The sequence below is a fragment of the Sebastes umbrosus genome, chromosome 4 (genome assembly GCF_015220745.1).
Source record: "Sebastes umbrosus isolate fSebUmb1 chromosome 4, fSebUmb1.pri, whole genome shotgun sequence".
NCBI classification, from domain to species: Eukaryota; Metazoa; Chordata; class Actinopteri; order Perciformes; family Sebastidae; genus Sebastes; species Sebastes umbrosus.
Window position 1 is genome coordinate 9,558,679 of NC_051272.1, and position 21,181 is coordinate 9,579,859.

At 42.5% G+C, this 21,181-nt stretch overlaps 1 protein-coding gene and 1 long non-coding RNA gene across 5 annotated transcripts in view; one reads left to right on the top strand and one right to left on the bottom strand.

The window, feature by feature from the left end:
* The window catches only part of LOC119486410, a 60,146-nt gene that overhangs the window by 17,917 nt on the left and 21,048 nt on the right, over positions 1 to 21,181 (top strand). For all 3 annotated transcript variants that reach the window (XR_005206531.1, XR_005206529.1, XR_005206530.1), the window contains one exon: positions 4,804 to 4,966. This is a non-coding gene — a long non-coding RNA (uncharacterized LOC119486410). The remainder of the gene's footprint in view (positions 1 to 4,803; positions 4,967 to 21,181) is intronic.
* On the bottom strand, positions 474 to 17,278 carry LOC119486405 (hyaluronidase-4). Of its 2 annotated transcripts, none has more exons than XM_037766482.1 (4): positions 17,065 to 17,278; positions 6,316 to 7,305; positions 4,860 to 4,949; positions 474 to 3,649 (listed from the first exon to the last, which is right to left on the bottom strand). In XM_037766482.1, the coding sequence occupies exons 2-4, from the start codon at positions 7,270 to 7,272 to the stop codon at positions 3,152 to 3,154; spliced, it is 1,545 nt and encodes a 514-aa protein (XP_037622410.1). In that variant the 5' UTR covers positions 7,273 to 7,305; positions 17,065 to 17,278; the 3' UTR covers positions 474 to 3,151. The 2 variants fall into 2 exon arrangements, with proteins under 2 accessions (XP_037622410.1, XP_037622411.1); XM_037766483.1 differs by having other exon boundaries at positions 17,047 to 17,278.

The following is a 21,181-nucleotide window of genomic DNA, read 5'->3' on the forward strand; positions in this document are numbered from 1 at the left end:
GCGAGCGCGCATGTGTGGCGACCCGTTACATTTATACGCTTAAAAAGTTACAAATAGTCCCTTTAAGGATGAAACTATGTGATGGGTGACTGTACTGTAGACCCGTATCTGCGTTTGACTTGTTTTCCTCAGATGACAGAAACGCTTGCATGTGTTTGAATGTGGTATTTTTCACGAGTCATCGTCCGTGAGAAAGACAGAATGTAACCTCTCCGTCCACACCTCTTCCTCTTCTCAGTCCTCAGTATTTCGACAGAAACCAGCTAGTTTGATGGTTCAGGTTTCTTGCTTTATTTGAGCTTTATTTCAATTTCTGTTCCCCCCTCAGGATACATTTTACATAGAAGACTAAAAGTCATTGCGAGGCTCTAACCCGGCATGCACATGTTGCGCAAAGTGGAAGTTGTTTTTCTGAATATTTAACATACCAAAATCCTCTCTTTATGTGCACAGACGAAAATCTAGAAACATACTGTAGGTGTACTGAAGAAAAGTCTTTATTTGCAGTGCATTTACATTCAGGTAACATTTTTCATGTGTTGCATAGTCCTTGTTGCATATTTGGTTTACAATCCTCAGAAAAACAAAAACACAGTGACCGCATCATGATGAGTGAAGTGAAACTCTTCAGAACTGAACTTCACCTGGAGGTTAGGCAGTGATGAAAGTACTGATTCAGTTTAAACCAGGATCAGTGTTACAGAGATGCTACATGTTCAACTTTAAAGAGCAGAAACCTCCATTAGACGTCTTTGGTCAGGTCCACCTCTGCTCTGGATTTGATTTAAAATGTTCCAGGTCTTTGGTCTGTGGTAAATATGGATTGGACCCAAAACAGTTATCCAGTTCCAGTCAGTTTCACTGCAGGCCTTTTTTCGAAACACATATTGAGCTCTTTGTGTGCAGCTGCCACAGAAAAATCAATGATCTTACGCCCCTATTTTCAGAACAGAATTGTTTGTCAGTGTCTTCCAAAACTATTTCAAATGATCCGTATTGCTTTTTCTCTGCTCTGCCACTTCTATGGTTAAGGTTTGGCAAAGTTTAGGTCACTAAAACTACTTTAAGGTCAGAGAAAGATTACGGTCATGGTTAAAAGAAAGCTGTCACATAATTTATACAACCATCCACCCTGACTTTCTTCCCAACAGGTGTTCTACACCAAAACTTCAACTAAATTGAACTCTAACCTGCGTTCAGTCTTAAGTCAACTTTCTACTTCGTCATATTTTTACAGGAGATGATTCTTCTTTGGCAAGAAGTGAGCGAGCCACTGAGTCATGTATTCAGATACAGTATGTGCCATGTTTTACATCCTGTTCAGTGTTTCGTCATACCTACAGTACTGTACATCGGCTTCAGAGACGGTTTGGTCCGCTCAGCCACAACGACATGAGATATCATCAAAAACTAAAAACAGTCTGCTGATTTGAGTCCTCCGAACTGAGATATAGTAACATCAACCTCTACATAAACACTGAAAAACTCTATACTTATACCTATATAGAAAGGATACAGATACATAATATTTTGAAATCAATAGCACCTACACCATGTGAATGCCGCGTCACAACAGGCTTGTTTCCTGACATGCCGTACTTCAAGAGTATAATGTAAGGAACAGTACAAAAAATACACACTTTATGTATAATGTCAAGTGAAATAACAGCTTATTGTTGAGAAAAAGTTCATCAGAAATATGTCTTCAAAAGCACCACAGACCGAGCGTCAAACTTTAGTGATTTTCCAACATATGGCTGTGTGGTGGTGTTGGTAGTAGTAGCACCCTTTGGTTTCCATTGAAAGGCTTTGTTGTTGTCTCCACAAAACAAACTAGAGGATTGTCCTGCCAGATTTGACTGTTATCCTACTGAACCACGAAGCTTTTAGAAGCAATAAACGCGATTCCTCCGATCCGATCCTCGGCTCTGCAGGTGAATCAGTCCACAGTTTAACAAACAGTATCTACATTAACATTCCTGGAAGAATGGATGCAGTTGTTGGCTAAAGATGCCAGTGCAGATAGTTGCAGAGGTCAAATACAGTTCACCTTTGTTGAACCGTATTACAATCAACCAAACCTTCATCTGTCAACATCCCAAACCTCATGTATGTGTCAGGTAAAGTGCCATCACACTCCTTTAAAAAGGAAGTGTTGTGTTTTTTTTAAACACGTGTTACTTTTCAACACAGCAGCTGTTTTCATTTCACAAGTTTCTTTTTTCCACTCAGCAGCGACCTCAGCTGAGTGCTAGAGGTGCGTTGTGTAGGTGTGTGTGCAGTGTGTTTGGCAGCATCTGGCGGTAAGGTTGCAGATTGCAACCAACTGAAGCCTCTCGGGTTATGCTGAACTACGGTGGCCGACGTGAAAATGTGAATGTACCTATCTCAAGCCAGAGTTTGGTTTGTCCGTTCGGGATACTGTAAAAACCTGGCGGCCGACTTCATGAAGAGGACCCGTGGGTCCAACAAACACACGACATTCAACCAGGAGACCGCTGTTCATATCCCAAAGTGTTGTTGAGTTATTTTGAAGTTACGTTTGTGCCGTGTTTTTTAGTGACGTTTGTGATTGTGATCGTACTTCTGTTGCGTTGTTTTTCGTACTTATTTTAACCAACCATGATGTTTTTCATAAACCGAACTAAGTGGTTTTGTTGCCTAAACCTAATTGCAGCTGTTCCAGTTTTGTTGCATGGCGTAAAAATGACACGCGAAACAAAACTAAAATGCGTTCTAATTACACGCGGAATGTCCTTGTAATGTTGTGTTATTTATACGCCTTCCCATGAGACCAGGTTGACCTGTTCATATACAAATATCTCCTCCAGCCAGGGAAACAGCTGTTAATGTGCACAACACCAGACCTATTTGAATCCTTGAACAAATCTGAGATGTGGGCAGTGATTCAGTGGTCTGGAAATGGGCCAAAATGACAGTTGTTAAGTAAAAAACTATCTCTAGATTCATGGATAATAATCAACATTTGGTAAGTCATTTAAAGAGGGTGCTGTTGGTAGGGCATCAGGTGAAACAGTAACGTCCTGGGTTCAAATCCAGCCAAAGACCAGTCTGTCTGAAAAACATCATTCTGTATGTGTGTTGAAAAGTAACATCTGTGCACAGCTGTGTTGAAAGATGACTCCTTTTGTCAGACGAGCGTCTTTACTAACGATAAGTTCAACAGGAGCATTAACAACATCAGATGAAAGCTGTAGCTGTTCGGTGGCGCCTCACTCTCCCCTCCCTCCCACCGTTCACCCTGCTCGTCCTCCCACGCCGTCCTCTTCTTCTCCAGCTCGTCGTCCTCCTTCCTCCACGGCCCGTCGTCCTCCTTCACTTTGTTGATGCTGTCGCATCGCTCGCCCTCGTGGCCCTCGTAGCAGTGGCAGCGAAACCTCTCAGTCAGCAGCTGCAGCTCGTGCTGCGAGTGCCACCCCGTGACGACAAAGTCCTCGTCGCCGGAGGGCCGGATGTGGTAGCTGCCGGCGCTCAGGTGGAGGTAATGGCGGGCGAGGGGGTCCCTGCGGACGCAGCGGCCGTTTCCCTGGCACAGGAAGTCGCTACAGACCTCGGCGGCTCGCGTCACGTTGGTGACGTACTGGCCGAGGCGGTGGCTCAGGAAGGATTTCACCTTGGTGCAGTTATGCTGTGGAAACAAAACGACAGCTGATGAAAAAAGTAGGGCTGTCAATCGATTAAAATATTTAATGGCAAGTTAATCCCACTTTTTTTATCTCTTCAAAATGTACCTTAAAGGGAGATTTGTCAAGTATTTAATACTCTTATCAACATGGGAGTGAGCAAATACGTGAAAATGTATGTATATATTTATTATTGGAAATCAATTAACAACACAAAACAATGACAAATATTGTCCAGAAACCCTCACAGGTACTGCATTTAGCATAGAAAATATGCTGAAATCATAACATAGCAAACTGCAGCCCAACAGGCAACAACAGCTGTCAGTGTGTCAGTGTGCTGACTTGACTATGACTTGCCCCAAACTGCATGTGATTATCATAAAGTGGGCATGTCTGTAAAGGGGTACCCACGAAAAATTACTTTTGAACATACATCAGCGTGATAAGAACTACCTTAAATGACAGAAACCATCTGAAACCAAAAATGTATTCGATGTGTACTTTGACTTTTTAGTTTGGTCCATGTCCCATCCGCTAACATGGAGGGGGCGTGATTTACGACTTATACTGCAGCCAGACACCAGGGGGCGATCCAGATGTTTTGGCTTCACTTTTGGGGAGGTGTCATGTCGTCTATCTTTTTATGAAATCTATGGTTAGTACAGAGATAATGACAGTTGAGCAGATTGGCAGATACAGTAAGATTGTTCAAAGCAAGCTGGTTTTAAGAGTTGAGGTGGGCAGGGTGGAGGTATAACAGATGTGCAGATTGCAAATTGCATTATAAATTTTTGGAAAAGCAGCTGCATATTCATGCAAGAACACTCCCTGAGATTCTGAGACAGTCAGATGCTGTTTGGATGAACTCCTTTCCATGCAGACAGGCCATAAAAACATTATAGTAAAAGCATTATAGTTTTCAAAATGTCCAAGTGGTTTCACAACACGCAGCGACCACATGATGTCAACTTTCTATTGTCTGACTATATTTACTGCTGTGGTTGGTCCGGAGTCCAAAACAAATCAAGAGGCTCGAGGAAGGAATGTTTTTTCACATGGAAGTACCCGGTCAGTCTGTCTCAGCGGCACGAATTAGAAAAGAAAAAGAGTGAACATTTGACCTGTATTTAAATCTACTTTGTGTATCAATGAACAGAGGGAGTCCGCTGTGAGCCAGCGTACAGACGGTAAGAGAGGATTAAGGACACCCACCCTGGATGAGGTCAGGTTCAGGTCCCCCCAGATGACGAACCCTGCAGCTCCCAGAGCAGCACTCTCCCCAATGGTGTGGATCAAGTCTTTCTGCAGGAAACGCACAGGTACAGACGTCACATTACTCGGTACTTGCACATTTTTATCTGTTCAAAATGTACCTTAAAGGGAGATTTGTCAAGTATTTAATACTCTTATCAACATGGGAGTGGGCAAATATGCTGCTTTACGCAAATGTATTTATATATTTATTATTGGAAATCAATTAACAACATAAAACAATGACAGATGTTGTCCAGAAACTCAGAGCTCATGCCCAACAGGCAACAACAGCCCCAAACTGCATGTGATTATCATAAAGTGGACATATCTGTAAAGAGGAGACTCGTGGGTACCCACAGAACCCATTTTCATTCACATATCTGGAGGTCAGAGGTCAAGGGACCCCTTTGAAAATGTCCATGCCAGTTTTTCCTCACCAAAATTTTGCGTACCTTTGCAGCATTATTTAACCTTCTTGACAAGCTAGCATGACATGGTTGGTACCAATGGATTCCTTAGGTTTTATAGTTTCATATGATACCAGCATCTTCACTCTAGCTTCAAAACCAAATTTGAGTAACACGTTATTATCACGTTAACTTTGACAGCCTTAATTTTAATGAATCAAAAATCTAAGGTTAAATTATCAAACAAAACTAAAATGACATGCTGCTTTTAAGAAAGGATCTTTTCTATCACATGGCATACAGTAGTTTCATAATCATCATTTATATTGAATGTAATTAATTCGCAAAGCCATAACTATTAATAATCTCTAGAAAAAGATGGACAAACAGCATTTCATGTGATTAGAGAGAATAATTAATTACGTGGAGTCCCAAGATGGAAGTGAAATGAATAGGTCAAACAAACATCCTCCTTTTGTCCAGATGTTTTTGCATAACCTATACCTGTGTGACACATACATTTGAAAGGTTATTTCTGAAACTCCTCCATGAATCTGCAGAGCAGTATAAGCAAAAAGAAACTCCCTCTGGTTTTGGTGGTGTAGTTTAGGGAGAACAAGGAAACCACAGCGTTCTGGGTCTGTATTTAGTGACTCTGAGCTCTTTTCTGTGGATCTCCACTAGAGGGCAGTAGTGAAAAAGTAAACTGACCTTCTGTCAGTGCAAACAGCCAGTGTTGTAAATCCATCTTTATGTCAGAGATTTGTATATGTTGATGTGTCTTTTAATAAACATCTTTGTATAAGTTACATTATGGCTTATACATGTGATTCCAGTGCTACCAGTGGAAACGTTAGTCTGGAGCCCTGTACAGGACTTAACAACAATGTATGGTAACACATCCTGTGGCAAAGGGAGAAAACAGTTATCTAATCAGAGCTGAGAATGTAAATTAAGCGCTTAATCCTGAACTAACAGTAAAACAACGACTTTAACGTTGTTTTTACCATGGTGAGGAAGGCCAGGGCCTCGTCTCGGTAGCCCAGCCTCAGGTACACGTAGGTGGGGAGGTCGTACTCCTTCGAGGTCAGCGAGGCGATGCGGAGCGACTCTCGGATCCTGTGCTGGGAGAAGTGCAGGTTGCCGATGCTGTTGGTGTGACTTTTCTTGATCGCCACGGAGGGAAAGAGCGCCGTGCTGCTGTTCCACAGCCACAGCAGCTCGTCGTTCCTCAGCCTTTCCAGCAGAGGGCAGAAGCCCGTGTAGTTCTGCTCGTGCAGGTTGTAGTTGTGGCAGTCGGGGTAGAGGTAGAAACCCCAGAGGCCGTTGGGGCGAAGGCGTGTCCCCAGCTGGATAGTCCTCTGCATGAACGCCTTGGCGCTCTTCTCAAACCGCCGCCTCGCCAGCTCCTCCACTTGTGCCGCCGTCACGTTGACGTACGCCTTGGCGGTCAGCTCCCTCGACTTGCTTCGGTAGATGTCTTTCTTGTGCCAGTTGCGGCTCCACTGAGGCCGCCAGAACTCCCAGTCGATGACGGCCAGGCCACGGAAGTCCTCTGAGGGGATGAAGTGGGTGATGTCCTGGTAGGCCTTTAACAGGTGCATGTCCAGGCTGCTGTTCTGCGGCAGGCCGCCGTGCACAGCGGCGCCCTGCGGCGTGTAGTGGGGGTAGTAGCCAAGCCGGTTAGCGTAGAAGATGGTGACGTTCTGGCCCGTCCAATCGGCACGCGGGCTCCCGTGGATGTGGAAGAGGCGGTTGGCGTTGGTGGTAACGTTGTACTTGATGGTGCACATGTCCATCGGGGCGTTCCAGGCGGCGATGAAGGGCTTCCGGCCAATCAGAGGCAGCTTGGCGGGTTTCTGACCGAAAGCGGCGTGGAAGAGCAGGAGCAGCCAGGAACAGGTGAGGGCGACAGGTACGACGTGGTGGGAGGAGGATGTCCCGCCCACTGGCACCACAGGCATCCTGGGGTTCAGGAGGAGCAGCTGTCAATCATCCTGAGGAGGGATGGAGGGGAGGCAGAGAAAACAGAAATATTCAATATTTTTCCAACTTATTTCACAACTTTTTCTAGCTTAGCCATTTGAGCTCTCATGATTCTCATGACCACCGCTGTAAAGTACATGTTTTATTTTATTGTCTTTATTCTGTGGGCAACATTTGTTACACTATCTTGTATGAAAGATTAGAGTTGAGTGTATAATGGTGAGATATTTCATACATTTTGAAATGCCTAAAAATAGAAAACAAACTGCATTTCCATTAATATTAAAAGTATGTTTTTGAGTCTGTTAGGTTTATTTAGTATGTCCAAATACATAGTATGTCAAATGCAGTATGCCAAAAATACCAGGATGTCCTACTACATCCAGTCACATTTTGCAGTATGCGAGCCAGCATGCTTTTCTGGCTTTTCTGACCCACAATCCTGCAGCGGATGTATGAGTAAGAGGGTCAAAGGTCAAGGTGCCATGTTATGAAGAAATAGTATGTCCCAATTGTATGCAAACTGCATGCAACAGTATGTACTTTGTAAGGGCAGTTGAAGTACGAACTAGAGATTTATTTAGACTATGAGATTTGGAACGTAGCCTGTATCTGGTTAAATGAAGGATAAAAAAAACAAGCAGCATTTCCATTATAGTGTTGCACTTATTTTAAGGACATTCTTGTAATAATAACAAACCAAACACTGACTAGAGATGGCCATTCATGTTTTCGCGCCACCGTACTTCTCCTACATGCTTGGCACACAGGGAAAGTTTCAGTTGGTTGCAATCTGCAACGGCCTCACCTAATTTTACCATCTTACTCTCGTCCACGAGCTGCATGGTGGTGCAGTGGTTATCACTTGCTGTCGCCACACAGCAAGAGGAACGCAGGTTCAAACCCGGCTTGAGGCCCTTCTGTGTCAAGTTTGCATGTTCTCCCCGTGTTAGCGTGAGTTTTCTCCGGGTTCTGCGGCTTCCTCCCACAGTCCAAAGACATGCAGGTTAGGTTTATTGTTAACTCTAAATTGCCCGTAGGTGAGTGTGAGGTTGTCGGTCTCTATGTGTCAGCCCTGTGATAGTCTGGCAACCTGTGTCAGTTACAGATGATTGATGGACTCTCGTCTACTATAATAATATCCCGTTTGCCGTCTATCGTCTCCCTGATTCCATGTGAATACAACATAAGACGCGTCTCTTGCAGCATTTCACAACGCCGACAGGCTGACAGAATAAGCAGCAGAGGCTCTAAACCCAAAGCTTTTAATGACAGTGTGAAGTGTTTTCAGCCCGTCTGCAGAAGTCTCTTCAACTTCATTTGACCTTCTGACTGTTTTTATATTATTCGATGAGTTTATGGAAGTCACAGCTGGATGAGTTCTCAACAGTTCCTCTGAATTTACCCCATCCATATATATTTATATTCTCATATAAATAAAAGTCTGCTTTACTGTGAGTGTTAAAGCACGATAGAAAGCTTTCACATTTGCTTTTACATGTGATTTTATGAGCCCATAGTTTTTCCACGTTTACGTCTCTTAAAACATCTGGGGTGTAGTCGGCACGCTGACATTCTGCGGAAATTAAATCCTCATTTGTTTTCCATCTGTTGGCATTTTATTTGACATTCCTTGGAGGTCCCAATCGTTTTCAAATAATCCAGAGACACAATAGACTACAATTGGATGGATGGATGGATGAACAAACTGACTTTTTTTAATGCACAAGCCATGTGGAAATATTTCAACTTGATAAAACAAGACATTTAAAGACGTCACTTTTGGCTCTTGGAAATATTGGTGGCCATTTTTCACTATTTTTGGACATTTTATAGACAAAACAGCAATTCAATTAATCAAGAAATTACTTGGTAAAAATTATATTTTTGCTCCCCGGATGATGATTGGTAATATTTTTAGTGAGCTCACGTTCCTCTGCTAGCAAGAATTTAGACTGATATTCAGATCTTTGTCCTCAGAGACATAAATAGTTCTTGGCTTTTGGCACCCAGGGGTCAGAGGTCACAGAGAGGAAGTCAGTTAACACCCAGGGATTGGAACGAGGACTCCAGCTGAACCGACCGCTGCTTTCCCGTCCACATCTAGTCGTCCTCTGACCAGAGCTGAAGCCTCAGGCCACAATGACGGGCTTCCTTGCCAAATTTCTCAGTGAGGTTCAGAGTCTCTGCGTCCCGTATGCTGCTGGTTGAACTAAACATCCAGTCAGAGAGCACACAGAGACCCATCAGACGCATGCATTAGTTTCTAGTTTCTTTCTGTGTCGTGCTTTGACCTCCTTGGTTGACTCATTAAAGGAGCTCTATACAGAATTCAGAGCATATCTATGATTGAGGGATTGCCTCCACATGGCTCCGAACGCGGCGACGGTAGCTTGCTGATAACGGTGCGAGCAGCACTAACAGTGAAAACAACAGCAACAGTGCTGACGGAGCTAACAGTGTTAACCTGGGAGGGAGCCAAAGGGTGGGGGCTTCCAAAACAACCCGTTCTCACCTCCAACTTATCAAATACCGCCGATTGGTCAGTGCCCCTTGGCTTTGGAAACCGACGCACGGAGGTACCCTTTTGCAACAGTATGTGACAAACTGGGCTTTCAACTAACTCCAATGTAAACCCACCCGCGGCGTTATTCGACGGTCGAAGCAAGTGACGTAGTATTAATAGCGTGAGAGTCTGTTCAGGGCGGGCGGCGGCGGTATTTGACGATTTCGCAGTGAGAATGTGTTGTCCACGACGATGCCATGGGTCGGCTCAGCTGCAACCGCCGTATGAGAGCAGTGCAGAGCAGCGGCCGTGAGCTGGCAGTGCAGAGGAACGCTCACGTGCACTAACATGCACTAAAAGGCACACACGGGCGGCCCGTCCATGTCAACAAAGCATGGAGAAGCTCGGATTACAGCACACACAGAGGGAGAGAGATTTCATTCTATGCTCAGGTAGACATTACTCCTCTATATCTTTACATAGCTAATAGTTGTTCGATGCTGCATTAAAGGGACAGTGTGTAGGATTTGGCAGCATCTAGTGGTGTGGTTGCAGATTGCAACCAACTACGTACCCCTCTGCTCACTTCTCCTTTAACAAGACTGTGGTAAGGTGAGCCGCAGAGTGCAAAACTGTGGTAACGCTGTTCACTTCGCTCAGTGGCCATCCTTACCATAATAACACTACTTTAGGAGCAACAGAAGTCAAACGGCAGCTGGTGTTACCACGGTTTTGCACTCTGCAGCTCACGTTACCGCAGTTTCACAAGCAGGAATCTACGGTGGCCTTCAGGTAACGTAAAAATGTGAAAGGCTCTCAGTAGAGTCAGTGTTTGGTTTGTCCGTTCTGGGCTACTGTAGAAACATGGCAGACTCCGTGAAGAGGAGTCCCGTTTCTAGAACCTTTCACATACTGCCAGCATAGCAGAGGTGACTCCTGATTTACTCTGGACATTATTTGGACTTAGACAATTTGTCAAGGTTTCTTACTTATTAATTTTTGTTAAGTATCTTTTACTTTATTTATTGTAACATTCAAAAGTAATTGAATAACTTGACATCTAAAAGTTTGACTCTTTACTTTGGATATTATTGTTTCCTTTTAACACAAGCCATGTAGTAAATGACCTAACTGTATCGGCCTACTATGAAATTTCATGTTAAACGTTATGTTAACAAATAATTTCACACTATTTGAAACTAAAAAAAGAAACTATACTGCGTAAAACTTACCATTCCCTATGTATGATGAAGCATCCGCATGGAGCCGCCTGTCACTTGACAACGCTAGCAGTAGTGTATGATCTGTAGTTCAGCATGACAGCAGCCGTACAGATGAAAATCCTACTTCTATTTTTCAAAAAGACATTGTTGTTTCATGTTCATTAGTATTCTTGTATAAAGTTTATGGGAGTTGTTGTTTTTCCTATCTGAGTTATGTCGGTTTGGAATCAAAGTCTGTTCCTTTCTTTGTGTTCCTGCCAGTTTTTCCCTGTTGGTTTGGAAATAATTTGACTTGGAGCACTTAGTGAAAGCAGATTATTTTTCAAAGCCGACTGAACTGCAGCGCTACAGTGAATGTATAGATGCACGGCTGGATAATGGCTCTCGGTTCAACCACTTCCAGAGTAGGCGTGATTTGATGATGGGAATGTTTCTGATTATTCTCTGTGTAGGTTTTTCTATTCAAGCTTTAAACCTCTGAGCTCTACTCTCAGCTGATTGGGCGATATCAGGGTGTGACAGGTCTCTAACCTGCTATGCTGGCTCTGTGGAGACCATCATGGATAACTGTTTACTCACAAATGCCCTTCTCGATATGCAACACTGGTTAGTACAAATGCGTTGTGCAACTCTGTAGAGATTTCATCTTTAAATTCTTGGTTTATTCAAGCATGAAATTATCTGAAACAGTGACAGTTTTCACAATCCCAAAGATTTTAAGACTGATACTATTGAACCATGTGTGCTTTAATGTTGGTACCTGCCTTTTTTGAACCTGCTTGTCAGTGTCTTACAAAACAACTCATACAGTACGACCTTTACAAAAACAGTTCATATAAGCGTTTTCTGATCTGTCAGCTCTGTGGTTCGGTTAACTTTAGACATCTATAAGTACTTGATTAAGGTTGGAGGTAAAGGTTGAAAGATGGTAAAGAAACAACAGTGATTGATTGTTGGTCTGAGATGAGATGCAAAAAGTCAGATGTTTTGTTGCACGTGTGTTAACTCTCCAGAAAACAAAATCCCCTTTGCTTCCTGCCACATCCTAGATATCATAGTTTGACAACTACTTCGGTCTGTGATCGAATCTCATTACGTTCGGAAATATTGTGTGACTGTCTACTCCACATACGTTTCAGCTGCATTTTTCAGTCAACCATCACAACTGCTTCGGTTTTGACGAGTACATACATATTTAAAGTTTTATTTCCAGAGTTCTTTTAGCTCGTGGTTTGTCGTGTAAAGTGTAATTGAAGCACAAGCCATTAGGCGGCCTGTGTAGATAGCTGTATTTTTTTTTTTTAATCATGCTTTTTATTGTTTCCTTGAGAAAAATGACTGCAACAAGCTAAACCATAACAAAAATGGCAATATGTAAAAATAATTACAGACAGTAACTGTAAATTGAAAAACAAAGTATTCAAAAGGGCGGAGAAAAATGATGATAATAATAATAAAAAAAATAAAAATAAAAATAAAATAAATAATACTATAATAATACTAAAATAATAATAATAATAATAATAATAATAATAATAATAAAGACATATAAATACATACATGAATACAATATTTTTTTATCTACATCTCCAGCCCTGTAGATAGCTGTATTGATTAAAATGGAACTGTATCCGTCGGGATGCCTGTTAGGTGCAGCACACACCGGCTGTATTTCAGTTTATATTGTGTCTACACCTGTCCTTCCAAAGAGGACGTTCATAACCAGAAATAGGGCTGCAACAAGTGATTATTTTCATTATTGATTAATTCTTCTGGCCATGTTCTCTATTAGTGGATAATATGTTTTACTACTCGACTAATCGTTTCAGCTCTAAACACAAGAGGTTGCCTGTCAGGAAATTGTTGAGTCGTCAAAGTGCTTGAACAAACGACCATCGTGTGTAAGGTGAGGACAGTCTCCTGGGATTCAAAACAAGCCTCAAACATGCAGATGGACTGATCAAAACCACAGTCTGGGTCCACCTGGGGGTCTGAACTGGACCAAACCTTCATGTGCTCCAGTCGATGGTTCTTATCACGCTAAAAGGCGGAGGGAGCCGCCTCAGATTAAACGCGTTGGAGTTCATATTTAAAGTCTGGCTTTGTGTCAAAGTGAATTATTTATCCAGAGGAGCTTGGAGCCGCGGGCCGGTCTGGCATTGATTAAGATAAGAGTTTGTTGATGTCTGTGGTTCTTGTGGAATGGCTGCATTCATTCAACAAAAACAAGAGAGAAACCGTCTCATTTTCAGTGGCTCTGTTTAAAATTTGGGGTGAATTTGAGCCACAGTTGCCAGTGTCTGAGGTGTAGACGGTTTTCGGCATTTCAGCAGCGTCACTGAACCAGATGTCGAGAGGAAGGTCAAGAGGAAGATACGATGTTGGCACGACACCTTGCAGTTCTGTTTTGCTGATAACAGATAAGTTCATGATCTTTTATCAGTGTGTTCATGTTCATGGACTGGAGCCAGTTTTTATCTTTGATGTGGGGCTCAGTGTGCTGCCGTACGACCTCGGCAACCTCGAAGGAGCTCATTTCACACCAGTTACTCCTGGAGCACGAGTGAATTTCATGCCCAAAGAAAGCATATTGAACTCAGGAGTAAATGAAGTTGACAGTTTGATGGAGGCATTTCTAAGAGGATGGAAAGATGAGCACATTCAGAGATGCCAGGAGAGGGAGAAGCATGTCCTCGGTTTGGTGTTTGGGAATCAAGCCGAACCCCTGATGGAGGGCCGAGGAGCGGGGAGCCAAAATCACAGATTCCCTCACATACACCATCTGTCACGTAAATATGTTCCAACACCAACCGGACGTCACCATGTGACATTACTACTCGCTCAGTCTGAAAAGCTTTGGGCCTTTCATGCTGCTATCCGGTAATCTAACAGAGCTGTATCTGCAAATCATAAAGAGATACCTGCATGTTGTTCAAGTCTCTGCAAGAAATGAACTGAAGGTTTCCTTGAAGGGGGGATCTCAACCTGAAAACTGATGGTATGATTCTGGAAATGCTCAGCCGTGTTGAAACTTGTCGTACTTGTTGTAAACTGTTGTTTTCCTTGTAGTATTCCTAGAAACCATTTCAATTGCCAAAAAACATTCTAAACTGGTCCAAGTCCATCCCTGTTTCCTCCTCTGCTGAGTAGTTGCAGTGTTTGCTAACGTCAGTATCTGACAAAAAAAAGGGACTCAGCTGTTTTCTAACTTCTATTTCCAATCAGCCCTCATTCCTATTTTGGTCCACCTGGTTGGTACCTGGTCCCGTCGGGCCTGGCTCTTCTCCAGCTCCAACCTCTTATCCAAATATTGTTACTTTTGGTTCCAAAAAACTAAGATGGTGACGCTAAAATGCTGAACTCAAGGCTTCAAAACAGTAGTCCACAAACTTTTATATACAGTCTACGATTGGGACCCCCACAAGGGCTCGCAAGATGAATCTGAAGGGTCACAAGATGATTTACCGGGTAGGAAAGCATAAATAAACAATAATTCTGCAACGCAAAAATAGATTTTTTTCTTAATTATACTCTAACCTATCCCTTTTCTAGTTAAGTACTGGATAGTTTTTATCTCCTCAGGTCCTTCACCTCTTCACCTCTCTCAAACCTAGGCCTAATGACTGTGTATTGAAGAGTTTATCCAACTGATTCATTCAAGTGCTCTGTCGGACTGAGGGTGGTCTCAACACACAGAGGAGCCGCTGTGATGCTTCAACTGAAAATGAATGATGAAAATCCTCCAAACTGGACTGTAGCTCGCCTCCTCCATCACCTCTCCAAATGCTCAGTAAGACGGCTCTGCATCAGGACTTTCCATGAATCACACACAAAGCTGGTTGAGCCATGTTAACCAGAGCAAAGAGAAGCATTTCAACAAATATTCCTGGTGAGTGAATGTGGTCATGATTCATGTTCCTCACACGAGAGCCTGAAAACAAAAGCCGGGAAGAGAACGTGAACCACCGAGGCTGAAATCTTTCCACTCAGCAGAGCCAAACGCTAATCACAGCGCCTGGTGAGCGCCGAGGCTCCAGAAACCACTCTGCCATTTGAAGAATGGCGAAAACAGATGGATGACCTCAGAGGAAGAGAGAAAACAAAACTAATGGAGATGAAAATATTGAATTAAGTACAATCTGATATTTTTCAAAGTGAGCTCTGTGATGAGCTTCTTGATGGATCTTTGTTTTTTCTGAGGCAGATGCCAAAATCAATATTTGAGATATGTATTTGTTTTCTTACATAAACACATTCTACAATAGCATTACAACAGCTACTACTTAGATTTCTCTCAGAATTATTTCTGAACATGTTTACCAAAAAACACAAAATAGAGCTCAACAATGAGGTTCCAGAAGTGAAAATCCCCCTTCATATTGTGAATTGAGGATTTTGATTATTAGCCATAATGTCGTAACTATCCAAGGTAGACTTACCACGAGTTACGAGATTGTAAAACGTTAGTATATGCTCCTATAGAAGCCACAATTCCGGATATTATCCTTGTTTTAAGAAAAACATGTTTTATTAGCGATGTCATGGAGAAGTACTACACTACCCACAATCCTAAGTGTAACCGCCTCTGATCGGTGGAGCTCGCTGTTACCATGGAAATGTCTACCGCAGCCTTGAACGGCTAGTGAAAGGACGCGCTCATACGTGCCGCATCATAGTCTGCTCCCGGATTTCAAACCGGACCAACAATGGCGGCTCATTTGGAAACTTTTTCCAATATTACGAAAATATTTCACCGAAATGTGTTTCTGAAAAGAAATAAGGCGTGCAGTTGCTGAATATGTCTTCATTTTTCAGCGTTCTTTGGGAGTTTCCAGAGGCGGCGAGTTGCCATTTGCAATGGTTTATGGGGTGAGTTGTTCCTTTACTCTTAAAATAATTATGTACACAGTCTTGTACCTTTGCCTTTTTTCCATTTTCCAAGTGTTTTTTGCTCCAAATCAAATGTTTTATGGTCATGATTCATCTCGTAGCTGGTCGGCTTGGTTCCATGCTTAAAATTCTTTTGTACAAGGATTTTCTGAAACGTCAATGGAGTGAATCGATGGGAGATTTACTTTGGGAACTGGAGCCATTCAAAAAACTGGGCTGTCACTGTTGAGCTCTATAGTATCATATTTAATAGCATTGTTTCTTGTGCTGCTGTAACTTGTGAAGTTCCTCCCTGGGGGATCAATAAAATGAAACATCTCCTGATCATATAATGTGTTTCTCCTTATCAATATATGTCATAAGATGTCATCATACTGTATTATGTTATTATTGTAAGAAGATCCTCAACAGAATTCCTCAATGAAACACCTGAAGGCAGAGCATCCCTCGGATGAACTCGTCTCATTTCACTGCAGAGCTTCATGCGCAATCCTGAAATCCTGTCAGCTAATCAAGACTCCCTGCTTCAGCTTTTGATCTTTAACCCCAGACACGTTAACCCTCCGCGTCTCTGCGGAGGGCAGACTGAAAAACAACATGCTCCCATAAACAGAAAAGAGCTTTTTATAGCCGCCTGTGATGAACTTTAATCCAGCTACTCTAACTGACATTCCTCGAAAATCGTGACCTCCCGTGTTGTCGGCTCTTGTGGCTGTTTACTGTAAGTCTTTATGAGTCAGCGCGTCTGCTAAATGAGTGAAACTCCACCTAACTGGGACCTTTAATGTCTCCATTACAACTCATGTGCAGCTAGTGAGCAGAACGTGAACGCCTGCTGGGTAAAAACACACTACTCAGAGACTTAAAAAATGTGCTGCTGTTCGTCCGATTTCTACATCACAGAAACTTTCTCCACTGCGAGGGTATTGTTAAGGGGTGAGCCAACATTCCTTGCATGGCAGGGCGCTCTCCCCCTCCTCCTCCTCGTCCTCCTCCTCCTCCTTCCTCTTCCTGCATCACCCAAAACAGCCATGCTGTAACACCCAGAGTTCCCGCCTCCCTCAGGGTTTAAAAATATCTACTTTGTGCAGCAAAACAAATTTTTCTTTAGCCTGATAAGAATGAGTTGGTACCTGAGTTTAACAGCTCACCTGTAGATGCCTCACACGACCAATAATTAGCAGTCCAGGAGGAGGCGGAGGTCTCTTCGTCGGGGTCACCGCGGGGGTCATGGTGGCCCTCTGCGCCGTACGTCCGACAAGCTTTTGTTCATTCCCTCTGTGAGTCTGAAACACAAGCCAGCCATCCACACTTATATACAGCCCAGAGAGGAGAGGAGAGGAGAGGGAGGAGAAACCACCACAACACAGCGATTAGAGAGCAGAGAGGGAGGGAGGAAGGGAGGGAGGGCGAGAGACGTAGAGACGCACTGTAAAAAGAGAGCGAGAGAGAGGGAGGTTTTAAATCTGTGTGAGTTTGCTGAGCTCCTCTGAGGTCTGATCCTCTCTGGTAGAAAAGTCTCAACTCATCCACTTCAATCAGCATCAGACAGGAAGACACACGTAAACACACAGCTGTCAACAACAATTGTCCGTGAACAAATTTGTGTGTGTGTCAACGGTGGAATGTAACTTAGTACATTTACTCAATTACTGTACTTACAGTAAGTTCAATTTGAGGTACTTGTACTTTACTTGAGTATTTCCATTTTATGCTACTTTATACTTCTACTCCTCGACCTCTCAGAGGTAAATATTGTACTTTTTACTGCACTGCATTTATCTGACAGCTTTAGTTACTTTGCAGATTTTGATTATTAATACAAAATACATTTCAACTAGTACATTATGATATATTATTATGGATTAAGCTACCCAGCAGTATATTTGTAGTAAAAAAAAAAGAGCTGCACCTTTACCAGCTGCAACATTAAAGTGATGAACACATTAATGCATCGATATACGTATAATCAATTATTACACTGCTTTGTTAAATACTCGATTCTGATTGGTCAATCACGGCGTTGTACGGGCTGTTATTTCTTTATAGCAGACCGTTGCCATGTATAACAGACCGTTGCTATGGATGCAGTTCTGATGTCGGACTCTGGCGGACCGGTTTTGTGTCAAATTAATGATTTCTTAAATAAGTAGCGGTGTAATATGCGGGATAATGTACAGCTAGCAGGTCATTGTTGTGAAATAAACCCCGACAGGGTGATACTGCATTGCTTACTTAATATAATATATATATGATTCTGAAATGGATCATTCTGCATAATGAGTACTTTTACTTTTTGTGCATTTAAGCTGAGTTTCCACCAAAAATTCCCATGACTTTCAGTCTCCACGGTCCACCAGAGGATAGCGTGTCACGCGTGAATATTACACGTGTGTATGAAGGTGTTGAAACGGGGCTTTATATGTATTTGGTGCAAATACTTTTATACTTTTACTTAAGATTTGGAATTCAGGACTTTTACTTGTAACTGAGTATTTCCACACTGTAGTGATACTACTTTTACTGAAGTAAAAGATCAGATTACTTCTTCCACCACTAGTGTCTGTGTGTGTGTGTGTGTGTGATCATGTACATTTTACATTTATATACTCTTCATGAGTAAACTCCACCTTGTCTTCTTTTTAATAGGGATAGAACAGACAAAGGGGAATTCACACTTAATTAATGTCAGTCTGTTTTGTGTGGAAAACAGGGAGGTCCAAGTCCTAAAACTGCTCAGAATATTGGACAGTTTGGTACAAAAGCCCCAGAACAAGCCAGTAAATGTATCATAAGTGGAGAAAGCAGTTTCCGAGGTCAAGAAGGAACAGGCAAGCTCAGTTTATTTGTATTAATTCATTTGTAGGGGAACATGCACTCGGACCGAATTGTATTTATAGCAACACTTGAGATTTGACTGTTACAGTTTTCAAATCAAGAAAACTTTTCCACTTGAGAAACAATGTGCCCTTATCCCAAGGATTTTATGAATTTACTTCATACAGAAAAAATAACCACTACTTTATGTCATTTCAGCCTGGTCGCACAAAAAGGCGCTTGAATGACACCATAAGGCAAAAGTGTGTAATTAAGAACACTCTTTTTGCTTTTGGCGTGTCATTTTCACGCCATGTAGTCTGAACTGACTGCAGTGTAAATGCATCTGCGTAAATATGCTACGCTCAGAGCTAGTGACGTAAAGTAAAAAGTGGACAGAAAGTGAAGTGGATAGGTCCAACAAACACAGGACTTTCAACCAGGAGGCCGGTGTTTGAGACCAGTCTTTTGTTTTGCAAGTTAGTGACGTGCTTTTAGTGACGCTTGTCATGTGTTTTCCTTATGTTACGTTGTTTCCTTACGTGTTTTACTTAGTTTACGTACATATTTTAAGACAAACCCGATGTTTTTCTTAAACCTAAGTAAATAGTTTGGTTGCCCCCTGCTGGTACTGCACCTTCATACACACGTGTGTCAGCGGGGTAAAACGTAACACTGACACGTTGTCCTCTGGTGGACCGGCTTGTCTATTACATGCTTCGGCTACCCGTTCTCATTCCCAACTCGTCAAATACTGCCGTTTGGTAGGTGCCCCTCGGCATTTGAAACCGACACACGGAGGCACCCTTTAGCAACAGTATGTGACGAACAGGGCTTTCAACTAACTCCAATATTATTCAACGGTCAGGGCAAGTAGCGTGAGTCTGTTCAGGGCAGGTGGGAGGGGACGGGTGGTGGACAGGTCAAACAAACACCTGACTTTCAACCAGGAGACCCGTCAGTGAAGTTAACGTCAACCACGACCGTTTCCTAACCCTTACTAAGTGGTTGTGTTGCCTAGACCTAATTTCCTGTGAAAACAGATGTTTATTTTTAAAGGACACTATGCATGTAACAAGCATATATTGACACGCCGTGCCCAGTCCGTCCAGAAGTAACTAAGAGGGGTACCCTGTGCGTCGGTCTCCGATGCCGAGGGGCACTGACCAAGCGGCGGTATCTGACAGGTTGGGAGTGAGAATGTGTTGTTGATGTGATATTGGGTTGGTTATTTTAATGTTTGGAAAAAGGAAGAAGATTTGCTTGCCTGGGAACCAGACAAATCTGCGAGCTCATGTTTTATTTGCTGGTGAGTCTGGTCCCCCTATTCTTTTGGACAGATTTCCAGCAACTTGAGATCTATGGAAATGAGGGCCTGCGATCCGGGGAGTCTAACGAAAATGTACAATAGATGCTGCATTTCTTGCGTAGTTTGCACCACTAAATACACTTTTGTAACCACGCTTTCTCTCTAATGTTGCTGAACATTCGAACAGGAAATCTCCTACAGTACATGCTAGTCTGCTTCTTCCAAAACCAGTTAACCAAATAAGTGAAACCACATGAACTCAAAAAGCCCCGAGAAAGCAGGAAATCATCTCAAACTGTCACATAACAACATACATCTACTCATTTTTTCTGCCAAAATAAACATGCAGCAATTTTAACGAGCATCTTCATCTCTATGCACTGTATTTCTTAATTTGTATTCTCACGCGTCGGCGCAGCAGAGTGTCACTGTGCTGATTGAATGACATTACATGTGGAGCCAGCACTTTAGCCCAGCCCGAGCTCAGATTCCTGTGGTTAACCACACATATTTACAACCAGAAGACAAAAGTCGCAGAGAACTCAATCCCTGCGAGTCCCTGTGTTAAATATACACATGGATTTTCCCTTTTCAACTGTGTGTTTTCATACTGAGTAAATATGTCATCCAACTAAACAGCTTTCACAGTGATTTCCATCTGTGGGAAGAAATACGACGTAGTTTGTATTTTTTAATTGTACACGATCATGTCAGCATATACTATTCGGGAGAAATTTGACTCTGGCTGCTACTTATAATTAAAATATTAACATCTTAGATCGTTTATGTTTATTCATTATGAGCTTTGAGCATCAGACAGCGTGTTTCTGCACGAAGAAGCTGCTAGTGGTGAGGATCTAAAGATAGAAACAGTTAGTTTTCTCTCGAGTAATTACTTTTACAAACTGTCATCTTTCTGTTTTCTTTTAGTGTTATTACTGTTAAAGTTCAGAGTAACCAACGGGACTATACTGCAGTCATCGCATCGTCTTATTAGGCTGTTAAATGTTTATAACTAGGGTCAAAAACAGGCCGCCAGTCTGAAGCAGGCGATGAGACAGCACAGTGTGAGATGATGTTACCTGGACAGATACATTTCTGAGGCCAATATGCGCACGATTTTTTTTTAAAGTTCAGCTTTA